Source organism: Paramormyrops kingsleyae, chromosome 9 (genome assembly GCF_048594095.1).
Source record: "Paramormyrops kingsleyae isolate MSU_618 chromosome 9, PKINGS_0.4, whole genome shotgun sequence".
Classification (NCBI taxonomy): Eukaryota; Metazoa; Chordata; class Actinopteri; order Osteoglossiformes; family Mormyridae; genus Paramormyrops; species Paramormyrops kingsleyae.
The window spans coordinates 24782734-24806301 of NC_132805.1; the positions used below are offsets into that span (position 1 = coordinate 24782734).

The 23568-nt window shown below is 40.4% G+C and overlaps 2 protein-coding genes across 4 annotated transcripts in view; both read left to right on the forward strand.

The window, feature by feature from the left end:
* smg9 (SMG9 nonsense mediated mRNA decay factor) overlaps positions 1-23568 on the forward strand; it is a 76944-nt gene that overhangs the window by 23132 nt on the left and 30244 nt on the right. The gene's annotated exons all lie outside the window — the stretch shown is intronic.
* On the forward strand, positions 495-23399 carry kcnn4 (potassium intermediate/small conductance calcium-activated channel, subfamily N, member 4). 2 transcript variants are annotated; one of them, XM_023834810.2, is made up of 9 exons: positions 495-1124; positions 5304-5399; positions 8394-8875; positions 9610-9721; positions 14044-14154; positions 16130-16251; positions 20766-20835; positions 21641-21789; positions 22126-23399. In XM_023834810.2, the coding sequence occupies exons 1-9, from the start codon at positions 705-707 to the stop codon at positions 22127-22129; spliced, it is 1566 nt and encodes a 521-aa protein (XP_023690578.1). In that variant the 5' UTR covers positions 495-704; the 3' UTR covers positions 22130-23399. The 2 variants fall into 2 exon arrangements, with proteins under 2 accessions (XP_023690578.1, XP_023690577.1); XM_023834809.2 differs by having other exon boundaries at positions 496-1124; positions 9610-9745.

Sequence of the window (23568 nt, forward strand, 5' to 3'; positions counted from 1 at the left end):
CATTATATATAGATACATTAATTTTATATACGAAGGTTTATTTATTGGGGGCGGGTGGGATGAATGAGTATGAATCCAAATTAAATAATGAAATATTGGAGGGTACACGTCCCCCCATTTCTTAAACCCCTAGGAAGAAGTAATATGTCGCCATGTTCCATTTGCACATTAGACTCAACCAAATTAAAGAGATACGGAGAATAGCATTTCTACGCGTTTTAAAAATATGGCGATGCAGATAACGAAGAGTCCATGTGATAAAAATGGAAATTATCAAACACCGACAGCGATAAAAATTAATATGCACTACAAAAAGTATTAATTAGAATTAAAATATTAATTGTGCGTGTGTGTTTTGGGGGATCATTTACACATAAGACACCAATCCAAACCATCTACTGTCACTGGTGTAGAAACAAGTTCATAAACACATACAAGGAAAACGCTCTGCTGTCATTTCATGCAGAACAATTTATTTCTGTGAGTATCCGTGCAAAGAGAAGTAAGAAGAGGCGGCAGATAGGCGCTCTCTCCCATGTGCGACCTATGCAAATGAGAGGAGCCGCACAGCTGTGCCAGATGTGCGCGCTCTTAAAACGCCGACTCCGGGTCTGCAGGCAAGCGCTCGGTCTTTCTCCAAACTCAACTCTTTGGTGACCTGCGGAGAGGAGAAGAAGGTGTGGTAGAGAGTCGCTTATCGTGCTATGCCTACCCTCAACCCGGGGGAGAGTTCGGTTGGAGGGGAGGGCGGACAAGGAGAGGACGAAGCAGCAGAAGACGACGGCGAAGAAAAAGAAGAATCGAAAGGTGGAAAGAGAAGCCGATGCGAACGCGCTATGGAGATGACGGCCCGCAACCTGTACGCTGATTATAAACAGGACAACAAAAATTACGATGGGTTGCTTAACAGTAACGGCGGCGATATGACGGAGATTAGAGTGCCCTTGTCTCAACCAGGAAAGAGAATAACTCCCATTGAAGGGGATAATTTGTACAGACTACGGGACAGAAAGTTTTTACTGGAGGACAAAAAGCGCCTATGTGCTTGGGCACTGGGCACTGCGATCCTGGGAATCCTGCTTATGATACTGCACGCCGAGCTTTGCCCTGTCATATACCGACCGGTAGGTTAAATTTGAATTGATAGACCTTCACAAACAATTAAAGTGTAAGCCTGCAATTTTAGAAGCTTCGAAATATCTTAATGCAATCTAACCGGTCAGGCAAAAAGCCCTATCTTTTCAACAAAGGCTTTATTACAGATCCCCGATTAGGCCTATTTACTGAGTGTAACAGCTTATCTCCTCAGAACTTGTGCTCGGTGTCCACCTGCTGCTGCCTACAAGTTTGCGTGACGGGACGGAGAGGAAATGCTGTGTATAGGCATACTTGATCTGACAGTATTTCCAAAGCAGTAATGATGTGAAGTATTTTATTAAGTATTTTATTATATATTATTATATTCAGGGGTTTACTCAACCTTAGCATATAGTAAATTAAGTAAGCGTGTAGCGTTCCAGTCCGAATTACAGTGTATCATGCTAGATATATTATCAGAGTAAAAAAGACAAAATTTAATGTGCTGACAGATTCATATCTTTATTTGTACAGAGAAGCACATGGCGTAAGGTCTGGATATCCTACAGTTCGCATACTGTAATTGTATGTTAACTGTCTTCGAGCTCTTACACTGAAAACTAAACCAGAAGAAGCCGGTGCTCCTTATAAATTAAAAAATGCGCATGTTCATGATGCTTATAGTGCGCTATGTTAATTATTTTAGGTTAATAATATTCATTTTTATTAAACATCAACTAATAAAACGGAGTGGCTTTCGTGGTAACGTATGTATGGTGATATGTCGCGTTAGCGGCCTGTTCGGTAATATTCACTCCCATTGACTGAAGTCACAGCATAGAATGTGAGCCAGACATTATTTATGACAGATTTTCTGCAGTGCAGATTATGGGAATTAAGATAATGTACCCGTATATTTAGAGAACAAGCTAATTCTGTATTAAAACTGCAGTTGCTTCTAGAACATACACTGTTCTCAGTTGCATGGCGTTATCTCTGCTTTGTAATGCTGAGTAATCTCCACCGGTAGTCCTCACGGATCAGCGTTTTTCATCTGTCAGACATGCACATCAGCTCACAGCCAGCAATTCGCCAGATAACAGCCACGACGAATTGCCAAAACCAGTAAGCAGGCCTACCATTTATAACAGTCGCGTGGCCCTGTCGTTTTCCCTTCCCCCCCTTAAATTGGAAGCTTTCTAGCTTTAAAGCTAATACGCAAGTCTCATTATAAAAGAAATACGTAGGCTGCAAACCGTTGGATAAAAATTGTTTAGATGTAAAAGTTTATCATTTATCATATGGTAATGAAAATGCAGTATAGTCCTGTGGTACACAGAGGGATAGCAAAATCCAAAATAATGCATAAAAATCAAACCAATTACAGCGAAAACACAATAACATGCTAAGAAATGAATGATTCAAGTACTAGGTGTACCACCGGTTTAGTAACTTATTTACATAGATAAGTAAACAGACAATAAGTGATATTTTATCATATTTAACATAAAACATTTGGGTCAGCATATCATATTCTGGAGTTATTAAATGAGATACTGTAATTTGCAGTGGGCAGAGGGTCAAGCCACCTTACAAAGATGCATTCCCATGTAACGCTGATATCTCAATAATACACCTTTCGTAAAGGTTGTGTTTCTTTGTGTGTCTGTAATGGGCTTATGCAGGACCTCCCACCCCAGTAAATGTGCACTCATCAGTTTAAATAGCGTGTACTCATTCATTTTCATTAAAATCAAATCCCCTTAGAAAAGCTCCATTTTCTTAAATCCCCAGTGACGCTCCTGTGCTTAAGTGACCCCTTAACCCAAGAGTAATTTAAAACTTCCTCATTGCAAACGAAACACCAAGTCACATTCTCTGCATGCCGCAGTTTCATATGTACTTGCTGTAAAATATATGAGTGATATCCTTCATAGATTCATTTGAAAGTGATGACATATTATGAAGTGTTTATATATTATCCTGGCAATTCGCTGACTTTATTTAGTTTGCTAATAGGTGATCACTCTGCGAACTGGGCAGCAGCATGCCGGTGTATCTAAGCGTAACATTCTCCTGGAAAAGCCATTCTTTAAATGGCAGGTCATGATGGAAATGGGCTCTTTAAGGCTGTTTTTCCACACTTTATTATTCTTCCTAGGTGGAATGCCCAAGGTCATATTGTATCTTTCCACACCATTTGGTGTATAAGTGCTGTTTGTTTTGAATGAGGCACTAGCGTCTTGACCTCTAATGATGTGAAAGTGCCGCGTCTCTGTGGTGTGAGAGTTCACTTACCCCCAAAAACAATGTGTATGTTAATTTGTATCCGGATCAGTTAAGCAGGGTTCTCTGCTCATTTCCAGTGATATAGGCTAGTTTTATTTGCCCGACGGCACTGTCCTGTGATAGTATGTAAGTTTAATCTGCTGAAATATATATAGATGGAGATCAGGGTTATTTTTGTCGCTATCGAGTAATCAACACCGGTTTCCTGGCTTGCATCATGTCAGAAGTAACAGCTTGCCAAGAGGATGTGTTTCTATAGTTTTCTGATAACACTTCAGCGTGTTGAGCCTTTCTGGAAAAAAAAACAATATGGTAGTTGTTCTGTGATGTTACATTTATTATCACAGGGATTCCAGCATAGTTTAATTATTACTAAATGCATATTAGTAATGTCTTGGGGCATTCAGGTTAGCCTGCCTAACGTACCACCTAAGTAATGGAAAAAAACATCTAAAAAAATGTCCTTCCGTCTGACATCTGACCAAATTTTGACTTCAGCAGAGGCACTGAGAAGGAATAAGCGTTTCAGCTTTTGGGTGGTGCAGAGGAGACTGTCATGCGCCTACTAGATAAGCCTGGGTAAACAGCTTTGGTGTCACACAGGTGCAACAAGTTAAGGCCAGTTTCAGACAAATAGTATATCGGAAAGGGAAGGAAGGACAACACAGAATACAAAAGGAATCAATGTGGTGTACAGCCAGTGTGATATAACGTAGTTTCAAATTAGCATTACATTTATGTGAAGGTTAATTACAGTTGGATAAAAATAGCCATGATGTAGATACTAATAGTGAAATTGTGGAAAATGCTATATGTTGCCAAGATACGTCACATAATACCAGAATAGCCGAACTTCACTGTGTTAAAATTCCCCTTAAGGTTGTGTCTGACGCTTACCAATTATTTCTTGAAACTGTAAAATGCAAAAAACAGACATTAGTTTGTCCCCTGTTAAACTGGCCCTGCTGTAACATCAGTGGCACAAACAGACACCAGGCATTTGGGTAAAAAAGACCCATGTTGTTTTTTTCTATCCACACTACTTTCCGAGCTGTGTTATATTTCCGGATCTTTGTCTGTAGATCTTCCTCTGCCTATAGACTTGCAGATGGCTGGTATGTTTAACATACAGAGAAATGTCACTCATAAAATGTAGCTTAAATTGGTGATAATTTGACCTTTGCCCCACTTCATTTAAAATGCATAACCTCTTCATCCCACCAAGTTAATATTTACTGTGTGTTGTGGCTTTATCAGTGTATTCATTTGCATGGACTGAGAATACAAATTACCCCAGGCATTCCTGTTTCTTACTCACATTATCATAAAAACTATACACTGCTTTCCTTGAGTTATTTACCATATGCTTTGCATTCAAGAATTTGCACAGGTTTGAAACATACACGTGGATAAAAATGTTGATGTAGACTAATTTAGTAGTTATAGTTAGTAGCAAATTGCAGATAAAAGTATGAAAAATTAAAGTTTGTGTTTGTAGTTTTTCGAGTCATATTGAATTGTAAATATACTACAAATTACCTATCAAAATTAATGACTGCATTAATCCATATGAAAAATAAAATGCCTTTTATTTAGCTATTATTTAGTTAATATAAATGCCTGTCTACTGTGTACTCTTGTGATATAATTCTGTATAAATGATTTATGAAGAGTCTCTTTTTCATTTTTTTTGGTGGCTTAAAACAGACCCGAGGCTACATGCTCATACTCAGCGGTTTCGTAAGCCTTCAGGTCACTGTTTACCTATTTGGTCATTTATTCTAGTTAAGGGTGTCAATGAAGTGCAATTTGCCTGTTTGACATTTCAGCGCGCACAAGGTACAGATATGGGAGAATCATAACCGAATAAAAACTTGTCAGAATATTTTAAAGCTCTTTTTCTTTTTGTTTTGTTGTTTTCTTGGTTTTCTGTACAGACCTCAATCTATGCCTTTATCATCAACGGCTTGATCAGCTTGTCCACCGGCTGCCTGCTGATTCTCATCGTGGCCTTCCACATTAAGGACATCAGGGTGAGTCTCCATAGATTTATTTGTAGCTGATCAAATGTCTGGGGACACTCCACCTTAAAAGGCTTCACTGTTGTCCTTGGGATTTCATGAAGGCAGTTCGAACAAAAGGAAGGGTGATTCCTTTGGTCATGTGTCTCTTACTTCGGGCTGAGGTGGGTTTGCACTCGGTGCACAAGGACACACAAGGACGTGTGATGTGTGATCTTACCAGGTTCTAGGTCTGCAAATTCGCTGAGAATATGAAGACACCTGCCCCCCTGCCCCCTTTCGGCTCGGACATTGCTACGCTAATTCCCCAACACGTAGAGAAGGCTAAGCTCTGAAATGGATCTTGTATAATTATTTGCTCCTAAGTAAGACCCAGTGCCAAGCATGGGCATGTAATATTCTACAGGTCACACCATAAATGCAGTTATAAATCACTTTCATAGTAAATAAAAAAAAAAATGAAGACTCCAGAAACATGGATCTGGGGTGGGTAGCAGCCATTGCAGCAATTGCTGAAATGGTCGCCGCTGCTCCTCGTGGGAGACTGTGGCTGTAGCTGTGAGTGGGATGCTGCTGCGAGGTCCAGGAGGCCACAGAATCAGGAAGCGTGGAAGGGGGCAGAGCGAAGAAGGGTTCTGCAAAGAGTTAAGTACCATGGTGCAGCTGGCAGGTTCGTCATGTTTGGACACAACGTGAATTCTGAAGAAGAAGAAACGTCCTCTTTTTTTCCTCTTAAGTTAGCAAGGGCGCGCCACCCGAGTCACAATCCGATGAGCTGAAAGGAAGAATTCACAGTGTGTTCTGTCTGTTTAGATAAGTGCCATAAACTTAACCTCCCAGTGTCGTAAGGCATGGTTGTCACACGCCTCTTGAGTTTCATCTTCTTCGGAACAGAGGCTGCCATTGTCCCATCTGCTGTGACACTGGGCCCCCTCCCTGCTTCTGAAACTCGGCATACAAGAGCACCAGCCTAGATGGATTTGTCCTGGTTTTAAAAGCAACTCAAAAAAAATGCACAAGTGGAAATGCAAGATTATAGATTATAAAATTGTAAGGAAAATAATGAAAATATTATGACCCAGGTATGTGATATTGTTAAAAATTACCCAAATATGTGAAGCAGGTGAATAAAATAGAAGCTTTATTGTTATTTTATACTAAATGCTCAACAAAACTAGGACTGACACCAAACAGGAACCAGGCCACGCACACATGCACCGCCATCTTGGTGCTGATATTGTGATGATAAAAACTTTTCTTTCTTCAGTTTTCAGAGGCATAAATTCTAGGTTCTCGTTTAATAGTTCCTGAGACAGTTTCATTTGTCATTCGTATGAACATAAGAAATTTACAAACGAGAGGAGGCTATCGGCCCATCAAGCTCATTTGGGGAGAACTCAACTAATAGCTCAGAGTTGTTAAAATCTTATCTAGCTCTGATTTAAAGGACCCCAGGGTTTTAGCTTGCACTACACTAACAGGAAGACTATTTCATACGCTAACTACATGCTGTGTAAAGAAGTGCTTTCTGAAATCCATTTTAAAATGTTCTCCCGCTAATTTCCACCTATGGCCATGAGTTCTAGCATTTAAACTAATATTGAAGTAACTATTTGGCTGAACAACATCTAGACCTGTTAGAACCTTATATATCTGGATCTTGTCCCCCCTTAGTCTCCTTTGCTTGTCGCTGAACAGATTCAGCTCAGCTAACCTCTCCTCATAAGACATTCCTCTAAGACGAGAAATCATTCTTGTAGGCCTACGTTGAACCCTTTCCAAGGCAGCAATATCCTTTTTAAGGTATGGTAGCCAAATCTGCACACAATATTCTAGGTGGGGTCTTTCCAAAGAATTGTATAATCTTAGCATCACCTCCCTTGACCTAAACTCCACACACCCAGAGATGTAACCCAACATCCTATTGGCATTTTTAATTGCTTCCCCACACTGGTGAGAGTAGGACATCAAGTATCAACATACACACCAAGGTCTTTCTCATAATCAGCTACCTTTATTTCAGTGGAACTCATAAAATATCTGTACTTTATATTTCTGCTCCCTGCATGGATTACTTTACATTTATGGATTTACTTTAAATTAAATTTCATCTGCCAGGTTTCAGCCAAGTCACTTATTAAATCAAGATCCCGTTGTAGCCTCTGAGCTACTAGTTCAGTATCTGCTACACCACCCATCTTGGTGTCTGTATATATTGGTGTTAATGTCATGAATGTAAGTTGTATACAATTGTGGTCCTAAAATTGAACCCTGCGGTACCCCACTATGAACGCAGACCTCATATATCATCTCTAATAACTACTTGCTGCTTCCTGTCTGTTAAGCAGTTTTCCATCCAAGCTGCTGCAGTTCCTTAAATTTAAATTCTCCAGATATAAACATGGTACACTGTAGTTTTCTTGCTTCCTATAAGAAATGCCCCAGTACAATTTTTCATAAAATCAATCAATTTCAGAATCTGAGGAATTCTTAGTGGGCTGTCCTATACCAGTCCACCTCCCACTGTTCAACAAATTTTATTGTACCCCCCCCCCCTCCCCCAGGCAAAATTTATCGCCACTGTCCCTGGGGTGTGACATTCCCTGGCTGAAACCCTGTCCCACTTCGTCCCATGAACCCCATTACTCAGAATCTATATATGTGCAGCACCCTTCACCCAAGTCCAGTTCTGCTGTTCATAACAGTCTCAACTGTAGTATCATATGATTATTGAGAAATGTACACATATAGAAACACAATACTTCCTTATTTCATAGTCCTCATAAATCAGGGAAGTTCTGGTCAAGGTTCATATAATACAGTTTTCTTAACGTTTAAGAGTATTTTTGAAATGCTGTTATCAAAGCTATGAGTCTGATTTCAGTATAGTTTGTATCTGTGGTGGGCTGTGAAAATAAACTTGTGTCGAACACTGTCGAACTTTCTTCACCATCCTGCCAAGACTGATCCCTGATCCCTGTTCTCTGCTTCCCTGACCTTCTGCAGCTATTTACGATTGACCACTACCAGGTGGACTGGCGAATCGCCATGACGACTCAGCGAGTGCTGGGCATCTCCTTGGAGCTGGTGGTATGTGCTATCCACCCTGTCGCCACCTACTGGCTGTCCAGCGTGGATGCCTCCATGAAAGCCATCGATGAGAATGGAGGAAGTCATCAGGGGACAAGCAGCAACTTCTCCTCTCGTCTTTGCTCTTCAGCACAGCACAAAGGAGCTCTCTTGGACTCAGAGGTGCTGCTGTCATCCCTGATGTTCCTACGGCTGTACCTGGTGCACAGGGCCATCCTGCTGCACAGCAAGGTGCTCTTGAGTGCCTCCTACAGGAGCATCGGCTCGCTGAACAACATCAACTTCACGTTCCGCTTTGTTCTCAAGGTGCTCATGAACAAATATCCAGGGCGAACGCTGCTCTTTTTCATCCTGTTTTTCTGGCTGACGGCATCCTGGCTGCTCACACTTTGCGAGAGGTACAAGCAGAAGTCAAGTTCAGTATTATTTGTCTAAAAAAATGTAAGCCAATGAGGCCCCACACTTTGAAAAGTAAATGTTTCACTTCTCTGTTGTATTCATTGAATTCCTTGTATGAACCAGCAGCTGTGTAGTGTGGGTCTGCCTATCAGCTGTCTGTTATTTGCTATGCCCATTTGGCATGTCCATGCATTTTTAACCAAGCTTAATATGCAAATGCCAGAGGTTTAAGTTTTTTTGTAAGAATTTACCAATCTAATTTGATATAGCACAAAGCATTGTGAAAGGTAATTTTAGGAGAACCTTTTGGGGAAATATCTGATTCATTTGTGAAGAATGCAGTTGGGTAATGCTGTTGATTCAGAAATGTTATCGATAAACAGCAGTATATAATTACCCATGAATATATGTGAAGAGGTAGATGAATCGGGGTAGGGGGGTGGCTGTGGTCAGATGGGATCTAGCTGGGAATTAGAATTAAGGTGTAAGTCCATATCTGATGGAAGATAAGCACCATCAAAGTCATAACTCAAAAAATATCCCATTCAGCGACTTCTGGTTTCTTTATACTTCATGCCCCTGTTATTTATGTTTATAATACAACAACTTTAAAGACTCATTGTGCTTATCTCCAAGATCCTGCTATAGCCTTACTATACTAGTTTGATTAATGCTTGCAGGTACAAGAAGGGGTCAGTCAGTGAGATAATCCCATCTGTCACCAACCCCACAGGCAGATCCAGGCTCCCACTGGCAGCATGGACACTGCCCTCTGGCTCATCGCTATCACGTTCCTCACCGTGGGGTACGGAGATGTTTCCCCGCAAACCACCTGTGGGAAAATGGTGTGCCTTTTCGCCGGAGTCATGGTAATTGGCTGGTTTGGTGGCGATGATGGTGATGATGATGATAATGTGTGTAACCGGGTGATGATAATGATGAGAATGAATAATCATGATGTCTGGGATGATGATGATGATGATGATGATGATGAGAAGGAGGATGAAGATACATAATGATGATGTCTGGGAGCAGAGGGTTGTGACATGATGGCGATGTTAGTGATGATGGCGATGGTGATGATGATGATTATGATGATATTGATAGTGATGAGGAAAATGGTGATAATGATGGGGATGAAGATACATAATCATGGTGTCTGGGAGCAGAGGGTTGTGACATTAAAAAAGTGTGTGAGATGTTTCCAAGGAAAGTTTTTTCCCAAAAAAGCAGGAACTCGTCTATTAGGGTGGCAGTCGCTCTGATACACACATACCAGTGTTTCCCAACCCAGTTCTTGGGGAATCCCAGACAGTCCACATTTTTGCTTCCTTTCAGCTCCCAGCGCACCTGTACCAAGTATTCAGTGTTCCTGATTGGCTGGGAGCTGGGAGGGAGCAAAAACATGGACTGACCGGGGTTCCCCCGAGGACTGAGTTGGGAAACACTGCAGTAGACGCTTGTCTCAGTGACTGCAGTGGAGCGATATGAAAGTGGTTATCAAATGTGAGTGGATAAAGCCTTTTCAGTATATGTTTTAGTCAAGCTAAGAGGCTGCATAGAGTCTGCAGCAGAACTGACGGGATTTATCTCATGGAATTTATTCCTTTTATTATAAGGAAAAAACTGATTAAATAACAAAAGAAAATATTTTAACCAACATTTCCCAAAAGAAAACAGAAAATAGCACAGAGAATTATGTTGAGTAATTGCTCCTGACGTGTTTTAGGATACAGTATTTAATTTTAATAACCGCTTTCCTGTGAACTCCACCTGCCCTTTGTCAAGATCTCCAAAATAAAGAGCAGACAAAGAAGGGAGCTGCCATGGAACATAAGGCTGTTAGGCTCAGGAAGGTCATCAACACTTTACAGGCTGCTTGTGGAGATTAGGGAAAGTGCCAGGCAGCAGGCTTAGTCCTGCAAAGGTTTCAGATCTATACCCCAGCTTGTGGGGGGGATTGTTTTGGGAGTGGGTGTGAGGGGGGGATGAATTTAGGCGCTTATTAGCATTTTGTTGGCTAGATCCCAGCCTCACCTCTGCCCTGTCAGCTTCTAATTAGAACTGATAACCTGCGCAAGTCACAATATCACAAAGGGAGAAAGCCGGGCAGAGATACCTTAGTGACACAGTGGAAAATACGCCTACACTCCACTTTCACTCCTTCTGTTTTTATAAGCTTTCCCCCTATTTTTAAGAGAAAACTTTCCACCATTTCCATTTTTAGGAGCTTTATGGCACTTGGCACTGCCTCAAAATGACGATGTGCCAACCTGTGCCACGAAAAGCCCAATTCCCCGCTGAATCTGCTCACCGTCACAGATTTTTGAGTTTTCTAGTTAGCAACTAAATCACACTTCCTGTTACAGCATCTGTACCCCAACAAATTATGCATGATTTCCTGCATGATTTGGCTAGTTTTATTTAAAATACTACAGTCCAAAAATTGTCCATTCAACATTTTGTGTCCTTCGTCATGTGTGACTAGGGGTCTATGAATAGTGAAATATTTCCTTCCGGTTTTGGTGCTGAGATGCCATCTGTGATTCCAAATGTGTCTTTCACCGTTTCCTGTGACATACAGGGAGTTTTTCCAGTAACAATTTAACCATTGAAATGAAAATAATTTAACTGCATTGATTTGTGGAAACAAAAACTAGAAAAAGAAGGTAGCAGTTCTGATCGGGGCTGGGGAGCCAGTTGTTAATCACGCCTTATTCTTTCTCTTTTTCTCTTTTGCTCATTCAAGCAAAAAAGGAATGCAGGTAATCTTCCAGTTTAGTTCCTCTGCATGCCACCCATATTGTTATAAACCAGGATTCAGAAATTCAATTCAACCATTTTCTCACAGTGATAAGCACTATTTAGAAGGATGTGAAAATACTGTATGTGGGTTTAGAGGCAATCCAACATCTCTGGCACACTCAGTGCTTGAGTTTCATGAAAACAAATGTTGGTGCTGTTTATTCAGTTTCACCATAATTGATGAAATAATTTTCTTATCCAGAAAGTGCAAGCATCTAGCAGGTTATGTTTTGGGCCAGATGGCATTCCATTGCGGAGCCATACACAGAAAACAAAGACACACTTAGAGCCCTGGTTAGCCTCCAGAATTACTGTGACAGTGAATTTGATAAGTCTAACAGGAAGGGGATGGATGGATGGATGGATGGATGGAGGGAGGGAGGGAGGGAGGGAGGGAGGGAGGGATATCCATTGCTTTGTGCCATGTGCTTCCTGGAATGGGTTTCAGACTCTCCATGACCCTGTACTGGATAAGCAGTTATAAAAAATGGATAGATGGATGGAGGGATATTCTATGAATTAGATGTCATTTATATGAACTGCTATGTGTTCAAATATATGCTTTATGACTGCATACACTAGTCGGCAAAATTGTGGAAACACCTAGCATTTTTGACATTTAAATATTACTACAGAAATATTGGCGGTAATGTTTATAAACAATCAAAGAATATTACAAATATCAAACATTGGACTATTAAACAAGAAACTAGAGCAACAGTTGAGAGAAGTTCTGCAGTCTATAAAAATTTAATATGTTTCCACAATTTTGGCCGCCCCTGGTGTAAGTACTGGAGCGGAGTCAAGTAACCAGTATAGTGTTGAGGTATTGCACCAATCTTTCCCATGTATGCAGAAGACTGTACATTTGTGTTTAAGCAAACCAAAGTTGCTTTATATGAGCTAATAATATTGTTATTGGCATATTATACATTGAAGGGGTTGTATAAAATAATTTAAACACTGCTTAATACTAAAATACATAAAGCAATTAGATGAAATAAATGAAAAGAGAGTTATAGCACGGGTTGTTCACTGAATGGTACCAACTGGCATACTGACGCTCGTGGGCAGTCGTGGCGTTGTCTCAAGAGAGGTAAACAAGGGTAGCGCACGATGTCGTGACTCATTTTAACCCATACAAGTTCTAGCATGTGAGTCGTATTCCATACAAAGGTTGTATACCAAGCAAAATTTTTGCGTCCAAACAGGACATATACCAAGTTGGACTTATTCCAAAGTGGACATATACCGAGGTACCACTGTAGTTCGAAAAAATGTATCTGATTCATTGAGGCCATTGGTGTTTATGAAATTCTGGCTTCATTGTAACGTGTTTTTCACAAAACTGCTAAAGTTTGAGTTTTTGCTCAAAATCAGCATTTCATCTGTTCTTCTACTTTTGGGAAGAAAATACTAAGATTATACAGGGTGAGACTGCTTGAGAAAAAGGGAAGCATTCACTATTTTTGTTAGAGCCAAGCTTAACTGCTTATGCTTGGTATTGTAAGCACATGAAGCAGCTGTATGATATATACATTTAAAAGACAAATATAACTTATCACACAGCATTAATTGTACAGCTGCAAGTCATTCAAGACTATAAATAGTCAGTGGCCTTTATGAGCAGCTAGGGGGCGCCTTTCTGCACATCCCCACATGGTAGCCACAAAACAACTGAGAAACAATATTTTTTATATCGTATCGAAATGGTAATGAAAGTGAAAGATCCGGAGGCTTCTTTTAAGTGTCTTTTTAATCAATGCATTACTATTTAAAAATAATTAAGTGTAAATCTGAATATTATTTATATATGAGATAATATGAACAAAAATGTATTAAGTATAAATACTTATTTGCATATAAATTGTATTATTTTAATAATGATTGAGGGGACATTAAGGGTGGCATGGTGGCGCAGTGATCAGCACTGTTTCCTCACACATCTGGGGCCAGGGTTTGAGTCTCCAACATGGCTCCATGTATGTGGAGTTTGCATATTCACCCTGTGTCATTGTGGGGTTTTCTCTGGGTACTCCAGTTTCCCCCTCCACAGTCCAAAAAGATTCCTTGTAGGTATGTATGAGTGTGCCCTGTGATGCGTGGTTCCCTGCCTTGAGCCTGTAGCCTCTGGGATACATTCCTGATGCCCTGTGACCCTAAATAGGACAAATGGTTTGAGAAAATGGATGGCTGGATATTATGAAATGTGACCTAATGAGATGCCATTGTAGCTGGAAACTTAGAGATTAGGTGTTAGAGTTTTGTTACCCTCCCAGTGTGATCAGAGGTGAATTTGAACCAATAAAATGTGTGCTGTGCTTGTTCTGACTGAAGGGTTTTTCTGCGTATTTGTCTTAAGGGAGTGGCCTGTACTGCCATGCTGGTGGCTGTCATGACCAAGAAACTGGCGCTGAACAAAGGCGAAAAGCATGTGCATTACTTTATGATGGATATTCAGATCTCCAAACGGGTAAGATGCATCTCGCTCATCTTTGAGAGACATTTTTAAGGCACATTTGAAATGAAAAACTGTCATTTTTAACATATTACAGCAATGAAATGTATCCTTTGCATTTAATCCATATGTGACATAGCAGGGGGCAGCTAATTTAATGCCCTGGGAGTAGTACCATGCTCAGGGTACCTCAGTGGTACCTTGCTGGTTGGGGATTTAAACTAGCAACCTTTCAGTCACAAGTGTGCATCCCTAACCATTAAGCCACCTCTGCTCAAACATAAAAATGATTACAGCCAATGAGCCCAGACAAAAGCCCAGAAATGCTACAGCTGTCATGAAAGCAGCCATCAAAGTAAAGTGTCTCCCCACAGAAAAGCCGCTTGTTAGTGAATGAAAGGAAGAGGGCAAGCATATGCTGTAACTTTGCATGACATGCATGTGACTGTGAGGAGTCTTTTTATAATATATTTTTTTCTCGTAGAATATGGCCATCGAAAAGGCAGACTGGTGTGGGAAAATGGTGGGGGGCAGCTCTGGTTTGGGCACAAAAAAGGGCAAACAATGGTGTCCATGTCAGGAAAAAAGAAGCGCGTCAATATCAGACTGAGCTGGCTTCAGGAAAGCAGAGCCATCAGTGTGGCGGTGTGTGCGCGTGGCCTGCCGTGCAGTTGTCAGTGGAGAAGGGGTGGGGGCGCTCTCGAACAGGATCCATCTGTTTGCTTATCTTGAGGAAAGAGAAGCAGACGGATGGAAATAGACGTGCGATGTGGAAGATGCCATCATATTTTCCATTTATGAAAAGAGATATGGGGGGAGGGTGTTTCCAGGTTATACAGGAAAAAGCCCACTGGTCCAAACAACTATTATCTATTCCATAAGGGTGTGACTGGAGATCTGAAATAGAGATTGTAGGGCAGATAAGGACACCTGTGATGCTCAGGTAACGGCTCAGGCGCTGACGCAATGCGACGCCAAGTTACAGAAGTCAAAGACAATTCCAACCAGTTCTCGCAATCTACTCTCAGTCTACTTACGCAAACATGGTTTACATTGTTTATTTTGGATTTGGCCTGGATTTGGGGGTGGGGTGGGTTGGGTCGCGGAAAGTGGGAGGTTCAGATGTGTGAATGTGTAAAATCTGTGTACATGGGGTGGAGATGAACCCTGGCAGCAGAGGGCACAGCCCAGTCAGACAGGCAGACCCACTGTGCCGGCGAAAACCACAAATGCACTGTTCTCTGTAGGGTGTCCCAAGTCACATCCATGTGACAGAGCGGTGGTGTAGCAATAGGATAGATCTTAGAAATATGTCCTCACATTTTATTGCTGCCGTGTGTCTCTTTGATGCCTGCGGGGGGGTGACAGTCATGATGCAGCATTTCCTCCCTGAGCTCAGTCACATCCTGCCACTGGGCACATCCTCGTGGGGGGGGGGGGGGGGGTGGCGGGGGCTCTACCTCTCTCACTGATTCACACTGATGGGAATTAGAGTACACATCTGGAGGTGGTTCCCTTGGCCCACATCATAACACTCATACTCACACCCACACCGTTAGAGTAACTTTGGTTTCCAGAGGGCAGCAGATACTTAGGCTGATACATTAATAGAACTAAACCAAAAGAGGCAGAAGCATAAAATGGTGCAAGATATATTAGCTTTACTTTATTGAGCAGATGCTTTTGTCTAGAGAGATGTACAAGTGAGACAAATCGCACATTACATACAACCCCCTGTAATGAAAATTATACACAATCATTCCAAACTGAACAATTTCATTATTCTGGTTCACTGTTACACCGGTATGAATGATATTTTTTTTAATTTAGCAGACACATTTGTCCAGAGTGAGCAAAGTCAGGGATCAGCCTACATCCTTTGGAATTCGACCCATAACCTTCCAAACACGAGCCTGAATCCCCAACTCCATTCATATTTACCTTTATTGTGAGTGATGGCGCTGATGCTGACTCGTGTCTCTCTGTGCAGATTCGCCATGCAGCTGCCAATGTGCTGCGGGAGTGCTGGCTGCTGCATCGCGCTGACACCCGCAGGAAGGCCAGCGGCGAGCGCCGCCAGCAACAGCGCCATCTGCTGGAGGCCATCCGAGTGTGAGTCCCACAGAGACGCTGTTCTTACCGTGCAGCAGACCGACTCCGGGAACTTCTACAGCTTCCCCCTAAGGCTCAGAATTCCAAGAATTACAGTTGATCCCTGTTGACAGATTAACTGAAAACTGCCCGTTGTTAAGGTCAACGCTTAGTGCCAGTACATATTCTTGTAGCTACAGATGTTTTTAAGTGCTGGATTAAAACTAAACCAGTCTGTCAGTAAAGGTTATTTACAAGTTTACAGGTATGGTCAGTGACATCACTGAAACGTAAGGGATAAACCATGACGAGGTGTGCAGTTATGAAAATAATCAACAACAACAAATTGGTGTAATGCTATCCAAGGTAACCTACGCTAATCGGGTTGGAGTTAAGAACATAAGAACATAAGAAATTTATAAACGAGAGGGGGCCATTCGGCCCATCAAGCTCGTTTGGGGAGAAATTAACTAATAGCTCAGAGTTGTTAAAATCTTATCTAGCTCTGATTTAAAGGAACCCAGGGTTTTAGCTTCCGCTACACTAGCAGGAAGACTATTCCATACTCTAACTACACGCTGTGTAAAGAAGTGCTTCCTCAAATTTGTTTTAAAATGTTCTCCCGCTAATTTCCACTTATGGCCCCGAGTATTTAAACTAATATTGAAATAGCCATTTGGCTGAACAGCATCCAGACCCATTAGAACCTTATAGACCTGGATCATGTCCCCCCTTAGTCTCCTTTGCTCAAGGCTAAACAGATTCAGCTCAGCTAACCTCTCCTCATAAGACATTCCTCTCAGACCAGGAATCATTCTCGTAGCCCTCCGTTGCACTTTTTCTAAGGCAGCAATGTCCTTCTTAAGGTATGGTGACCAAACCTGCACACAATATTCTAGGTGGGGTCTTACCAAGGAATTATATAAATGTAACATCACCTCCCTTCACTTAAACTCCACAGACCTAGAGATACTGTATAACCCAACATTCTATTGGCCTTTTTTATTGCTTCCCCACACTGGCGAGAGTGGGACATGGAAGCATCAACATACACACCGAGATCTTTCTCATAATCAGCTACCTTTATTTCAGTGGAACCCATAAAATATCTGTACTTTATATTTCTGCTCCCTGCATGGATTACCTTACATTTATCTGTGTTAAATTTCATCTGCCAAGTATCAGCCCAATCGCTAATTAAATCAAGATCCCGTTGTAGCCTCTCTGCTGCTAGATCAGTATCTGCTACACCACCCACCTTGGTGTCGTCTGCACATTTAACCAGTTTACTGTATGTATTGGTGTCAATATCATTAATGTAAATTAGGAGCAATAGTGGTCCTAAAATTGAACTCTGCGGTACCCCACTATGAACGCAGGCCCACTGTGACATTGTGCCTCTAATAACTACTCGTTGCTTCCTGTCAGTTAACCAGTTTTCGATCCAAGCTGCCACAGTTCCTAAAATCCCTGCAGCTTTGAGCTTTAGCAAGAGCTGTTTGTGGGGGACAACATCAAAGGCCTTCTGGAAATCTAAGTAGATCACATCATAGGCCTTTTTGTGATCAATTTCACTTGTACCTTCCTCAAAGAACTCAAGTAAATTCGTTAAACATGATCTACCTCTCCTGAATCCATGTTGGCTATCCCTCAGAATGTTATTTGCATCCAGGTAATCAACCATTTTCACTTGAATTATAGCTTCCATTATTTTTCCAGTAATGCTAGTTAAACTGATTGGCCTATAGTTTGCTGGATTACTTCTATCCCCTTTTTTGAATATGGGTGTTATATTAGCATGCTTCCAATCTGAAGGTACCACACCCGCAGATAACGATTTCCGGAATATTAAAGTTAAAGGTTGGCTAATAATATCCCTCATCTCTTTTAAAACTATAGGTAAGATGCCATCAGGGCCTTGCAATTTATTTATTTTGAGTTTAGTTGATTATTTTCGTATAGCCACACTCCAAAGTGGTTTATCCTCTTTATACCACAGCTAACAAACAAAACATAATAGAATAAATTAGTCACAGTTAATATTTCAACAGAAAGTTATTTCAATTTGCATTTATTAATTTTCAAATGCATCCAGGTAATCTACTATTTTCACTTGGATTATAGCTTCCATTATTTTTCCAGTAATGCTAGTTAAACTGATTGGCCTATAGTTTGCTGGATTACTTCTATCCCCTTTTTTGAATATGGGTGTTATATTAGCATGCTTCCAATCTGAAGGTACCACACCCGCAGATAACGATTTCCGGAATATTAAAGTTAAAGGTTGGCTAATATATCCCTCATCTCTTTTAAAACTATAGGTAAGATGCCATCAGGGCCTTGCAATTTATTTATTTTGAGTTTAGTTGATTATTTTCGTATAGCCACACTCCAAAGTGGTTTATCCTCTTTATACCACAGCTAACAAACAAAACATAATAGAATAAATTAGTCACAGTTAATATTTCAACAGAAAGTTATTTCAATTTGCATTTATTAATTTTCAAATGTGCTCTTAAAAATATAGTCCTTGTAAGGAGAGAATGTCTTTTTAGGCTGTTCACTGGAAGCAGCAAGTTATCATAGAAACCTTCAACAGACTGATGCGTGTGTTTGGAAACCAAGGAAAATTATGTAGATCATGACTGATTTATGAGTTAAAAAGTCACACAGGTTTTTATCTTGACACGTTTAATAAAAGATTAAAACGCATTAATATTGAACTGTTGTTAGGCTGCCGGAACTACTTGTGAGGTTACATGAAAATAATGAACACCCACGTGACATCCCTGAACCAATAATAAAACAGTATTTATCAACACTATGGTATAATTCAGCTTATAACACTCCTTGATTCTTATAATACCTAATGAAAACTAACCAGAAGAGGGACTCCTTGTTGTATTTATTAGTAATTTGGACATTTTACATTAATTTACTATTATCTATCTATCTATCTAATATTGTATCACAAGTAATAGTGCATATTTATTTCATACTTATTATGTTTTTGATAGATTCATGTAATGTTTAAGGCAAAGGTGAACCTCCTCTCCACATTATATATTATGTATAATGTTATATAATATATGATATGCTGTTTTGATTATGTATTACTGTCATTCTCAGTTTAGCTTTTGCTATAAACATGCTTTGTTGGCCAAACACATATTTACCTGTAAGGATGTATGTTTAGAGGACAGAGTGTTTAATCTATGAAGTATGATTTAATCTGCAAAATTTAGTCACTGCTGAATATTTGACAACTTGCATGCGTTTAAAAAATGAGCAGGTAGCATTTTTTTCCTAAGTTGGCTCAAAAGCCCAGGCAGGCAAGCAGCTGAAACAGATTAATAAACACAGATTATTTCCCATGTGATGCAGGATGATTTCTGGCACTGCTGTTTACAGTACTTGATTCTACCTTTCCAGCGGAAATGAGGGTAGGAAGTGGGGGGGCGGGGGGGGGGCAGCAGGAAATGCAGATGTTTAAATACGTTAAACCTCGTTCATCACACTGAAGCAGGACCCTGCACATGGGCATTACAGAAGCTTGGTATCTATGAATATACACAATACTCAATACACAAGATGATGTGAAATCAAGTGAGAACTTGGAGGGAGGAGAGTCTAGCTCACTGCCAGGCGAAATAAAAGTGAGCCTTCATTTACACAAACCAGTTTTCCATCGACAGTGCCCTGTTACCTGTGCCATAACCGTTTGGAATGGTTTGTCTACAAATTTCCAAATTTGATAAAGATTAAGACAAAGATGGACTTCATTGATTCCAAGGGGAAATTCTGGCGTGTCCAGGAGCAGGCAGACAGTGCACAGATGAGCATTCATATAGTGTCAAACCAAGAAAGTGCAAAGACAGTACTCATCATGCAGAAGATGTAAACAATCAAATTTAAAAAGTACACTGTAATAAAATATTCTGAAAAACAGAACATTGTAATAATACAAATAAATATTTAAAGAAAAGAAAAATAAAGTATGTGCAAATAAATAATGTGCAATTAGAACAGAAATCAATGTATTGTATTTTAACAGATGTCAGGCTGATGTGTTATGACGGGGGGGGGGGGGGGCACGTGGGACAAGGCATGGTGGAGTCTGACAGCAGCAGGCAGGATCCATCTGCAGGAGTGGTTTTTAGCACACTGTGGTGGAATAAGACGATAGCTAAATGTGCTCCAGGATAGCGCCCCCTGGAGCAGATGGGGATAATTGTCCATAAATGGACTGAAATGTACATAAATTTGTTTCATAATTGTAAGAATAAGGTTGAAATTGTTGGTTTTCCTTGTTTTTTAATAATTATTATTGCATAAAGGTTAGTTAATTGGTTTTATTTATTCATGCTCTGAGTTTGTTTGATTTGCTACAGCATGCCAATGCAATTTCTTCATAGTTAAATGTATAGTTAGATTCATAGTTTGGCTTTTATTGTTTTGGTGGTATCACACAGATTTATTGTATGTTCACAGATTTCAAGAATTATTTTTGCCCACTTCCTCCTTCACTTTGACAGATTTCGATACTTACGACTGAAACAGAGAAAACTGAGGGACAATGCTAATGAAATGGTGGACCTTCCCAAGGTAAAAATTTACTATTAGACTGAGGTCCCTATTAGACTATTTTACTCTGAATTCCCTGTTCCCCTGAGTTCTCTGTTAGACTCTGAATCCCCCATTAGACTCTGAGTTACCTGTTAGACTCTGAATCCCCCATTAGACTCTGAGTTACCTGATAGACTCTGAATACCCTATTAGACTCTGATTTCCCTGTTAGACTTCCCCGTTCCCCTGAGTTCCCTGTTAGACTCTGATCCCCCATTAGACTCTGAGTTCCCTGTTTGACTCTGAATCCCCCATTAGACTCTGAGTTCCCTGTTAGACTCTGAATCCCCCATTAGACTCTGAGTTACCTGTTAGACTCTGAATACCCTATTAGACTCTGATTTCCCTGTTAGACTTCCCCGTTCCCCTGAGTTCCCTGTTAGACTCTGATCCCCCATTAGACTCTGAGTTACCTGTTAGACTCTGAATACCCTATTAGACTCTGATTTCCCTGTTAGACTTCCCCGTTCCCCAGAGTTCCCTGTTAGACTCCGATCCCCCATTAGACTCTGAGTTCCCTGTTTGACTCTGAATTCCTTGTTAAACTGCCAATACTAGGCGAGACTTTGAGAGGTTTTGAAATGGCTAAGCTAACACACCTTGTTTTAAACATAATTTTCTTTGTCAGCCTATGATTTTTGCATGTATTGGTTTCAGTTTCTTCAGAAATACTGTACCTTTATACCACAGCAATGTGCCTTTATATTGCTTTATTGGTACAAGTTGAACCAAATCACGGGCACTAAGATCCAGTGTCGGTCTTCCCCCATTTTCACCTGCGCAGATGCAGATGATCATGTGTGACTTGAGTGCCAACTGGAACAATTCGTATCGGGAACTGGAGCAGCGCATCATCTCTATGGAGCGCAAACTGGATGAGCTGGGCCGCAGCTTCCATCGGCCGTGCGAGTGCCACAGTGACACAGACAACAGGTTGCTGTACATCTAAGCTTTAGTCTGTTATATTAAAACATTTCAGAGTTATCCATATACACTTGCATTGTTGTTAACATTTAATATTTAAATAATGTATCATGTGTTTGGGAGCATGTGCTTGTAACAGACTGGCATCCCATGCTGGGAATCCCCTGCCTCTTAACCTGTATTTCCTGGGTTAGACTCAGAAATCACTGCCATCCAGTCCCAGCTAAATGGTTATGAAAGATGGATCAGTATTTGTATGTTGAAAAATAGGAAAAGTTCATCTAAAAGAACAGTTAGACCACTGTATCATTTTTACTCAGATTTTTTTCTGTATTTCCTCAACAGGTGACTTGCACCTAAAAGGCTACAAGACTGTGGACGCTCTTCATGTGAACATTGTCCCAGTAATGCCTGGAGTTGCTCGAAAAGTGCACTTAGCACACCATACCCTGCGGGAGGACGTGGATGACAGCAATGCATCGTCTCCAGTGCAAATGGCTATTGCAGTAGGTGCACATGAAGTTACCAAACACAGAAAGGTGACATATTTCCATGAACATGGACTAACAAAATATTTATCAGCTTTATTTATAGGTATGTTAAACGTACTGCTACTCGCCACATCTGGCTGCATTTTCTTTGAACAGCTCAATTTAATGCTTGAACACAATCACGTGTATACTCCGGACTCTTGCTATGATTTCTCTCAGGGGTCAAAGATTATAAGAACAGTGTGCAATTTAGAATTTTTGTTCCTTCATCCTGTCAGATCTTGGTGGAGATACATTTGCTTAACAAAACGCTTTTGCAAAAGCATTTACTTAAAACAACTATGTCTTAAAAATGATTCAATATAAGTGTATGCAGGCTATACACTTAGGGATGTATAAAAATAATTTATAATTTTTTAATCACATAAAAACAAGCCATAAAAACAAGCTTGCAGCATTGTGTAAATTGCTTCCCGCAGTGTGACACACTTCCTCTAAGTGATGAATGTGATTCTTCCAAGCTGGAGATGCAGCACACTAACGCAGGTGGAATAATAGCTCCCCCTTGTGGAGAAAACGAAATTATACTTACAGAATTCAATCTTTCAGTTTTGCGTCGTATAACCATCTAAGTTTTGATACAACTTGTGGCAGTAAAATGCTATTTACCCGGATTGCATTTAAAAGTTTTCAGACCACTAAATGTTTAATCTTTTCTCAAATTAATTTTACAGTTTACAATTAATTGGTCCAAGAACATCTGTTGAATGACATTCTTTGTAGGGTGTTTTGTTAGTTTTTTGTCTTTTTTAATTGAAGATGTTGCTAGTGGACGTCATTTAGATTAAAACGATGGTTAATCAAATAATGCATTCAAATAAACATGGGACTGTTTGACTGTATAGCAAACTCATTCACAGTTGCCTTGACCTTTTTTTAAACAAAAACTGGAGTGCAGCAAGGACATTGTTAGCTTTGGCTATTTGCCATTTGTACAAATATATAAATAGATCATGTATATATGGGGATATATGCATGTATTCTGTTGGGGTAGGTGATCCTGCAAAGCTGCAATAAAAACGTTTACAGCATAACTTTTGCAAAAAATTAAATCATTACTCTGCAATAGCTATTTCTCCTCGGTGATTATTTTTTTTGGGTAAATGGTATTGTGTGCACCCATCTATATTTACTTAGAAAAGTACTCCTTGTACTTGTTTTATTGCAATACATCACAGATGCCAAGTGTGTATCGGAAGAAAGTAACTGTGCTTTCACAGAATCTTTAGTGCACTGC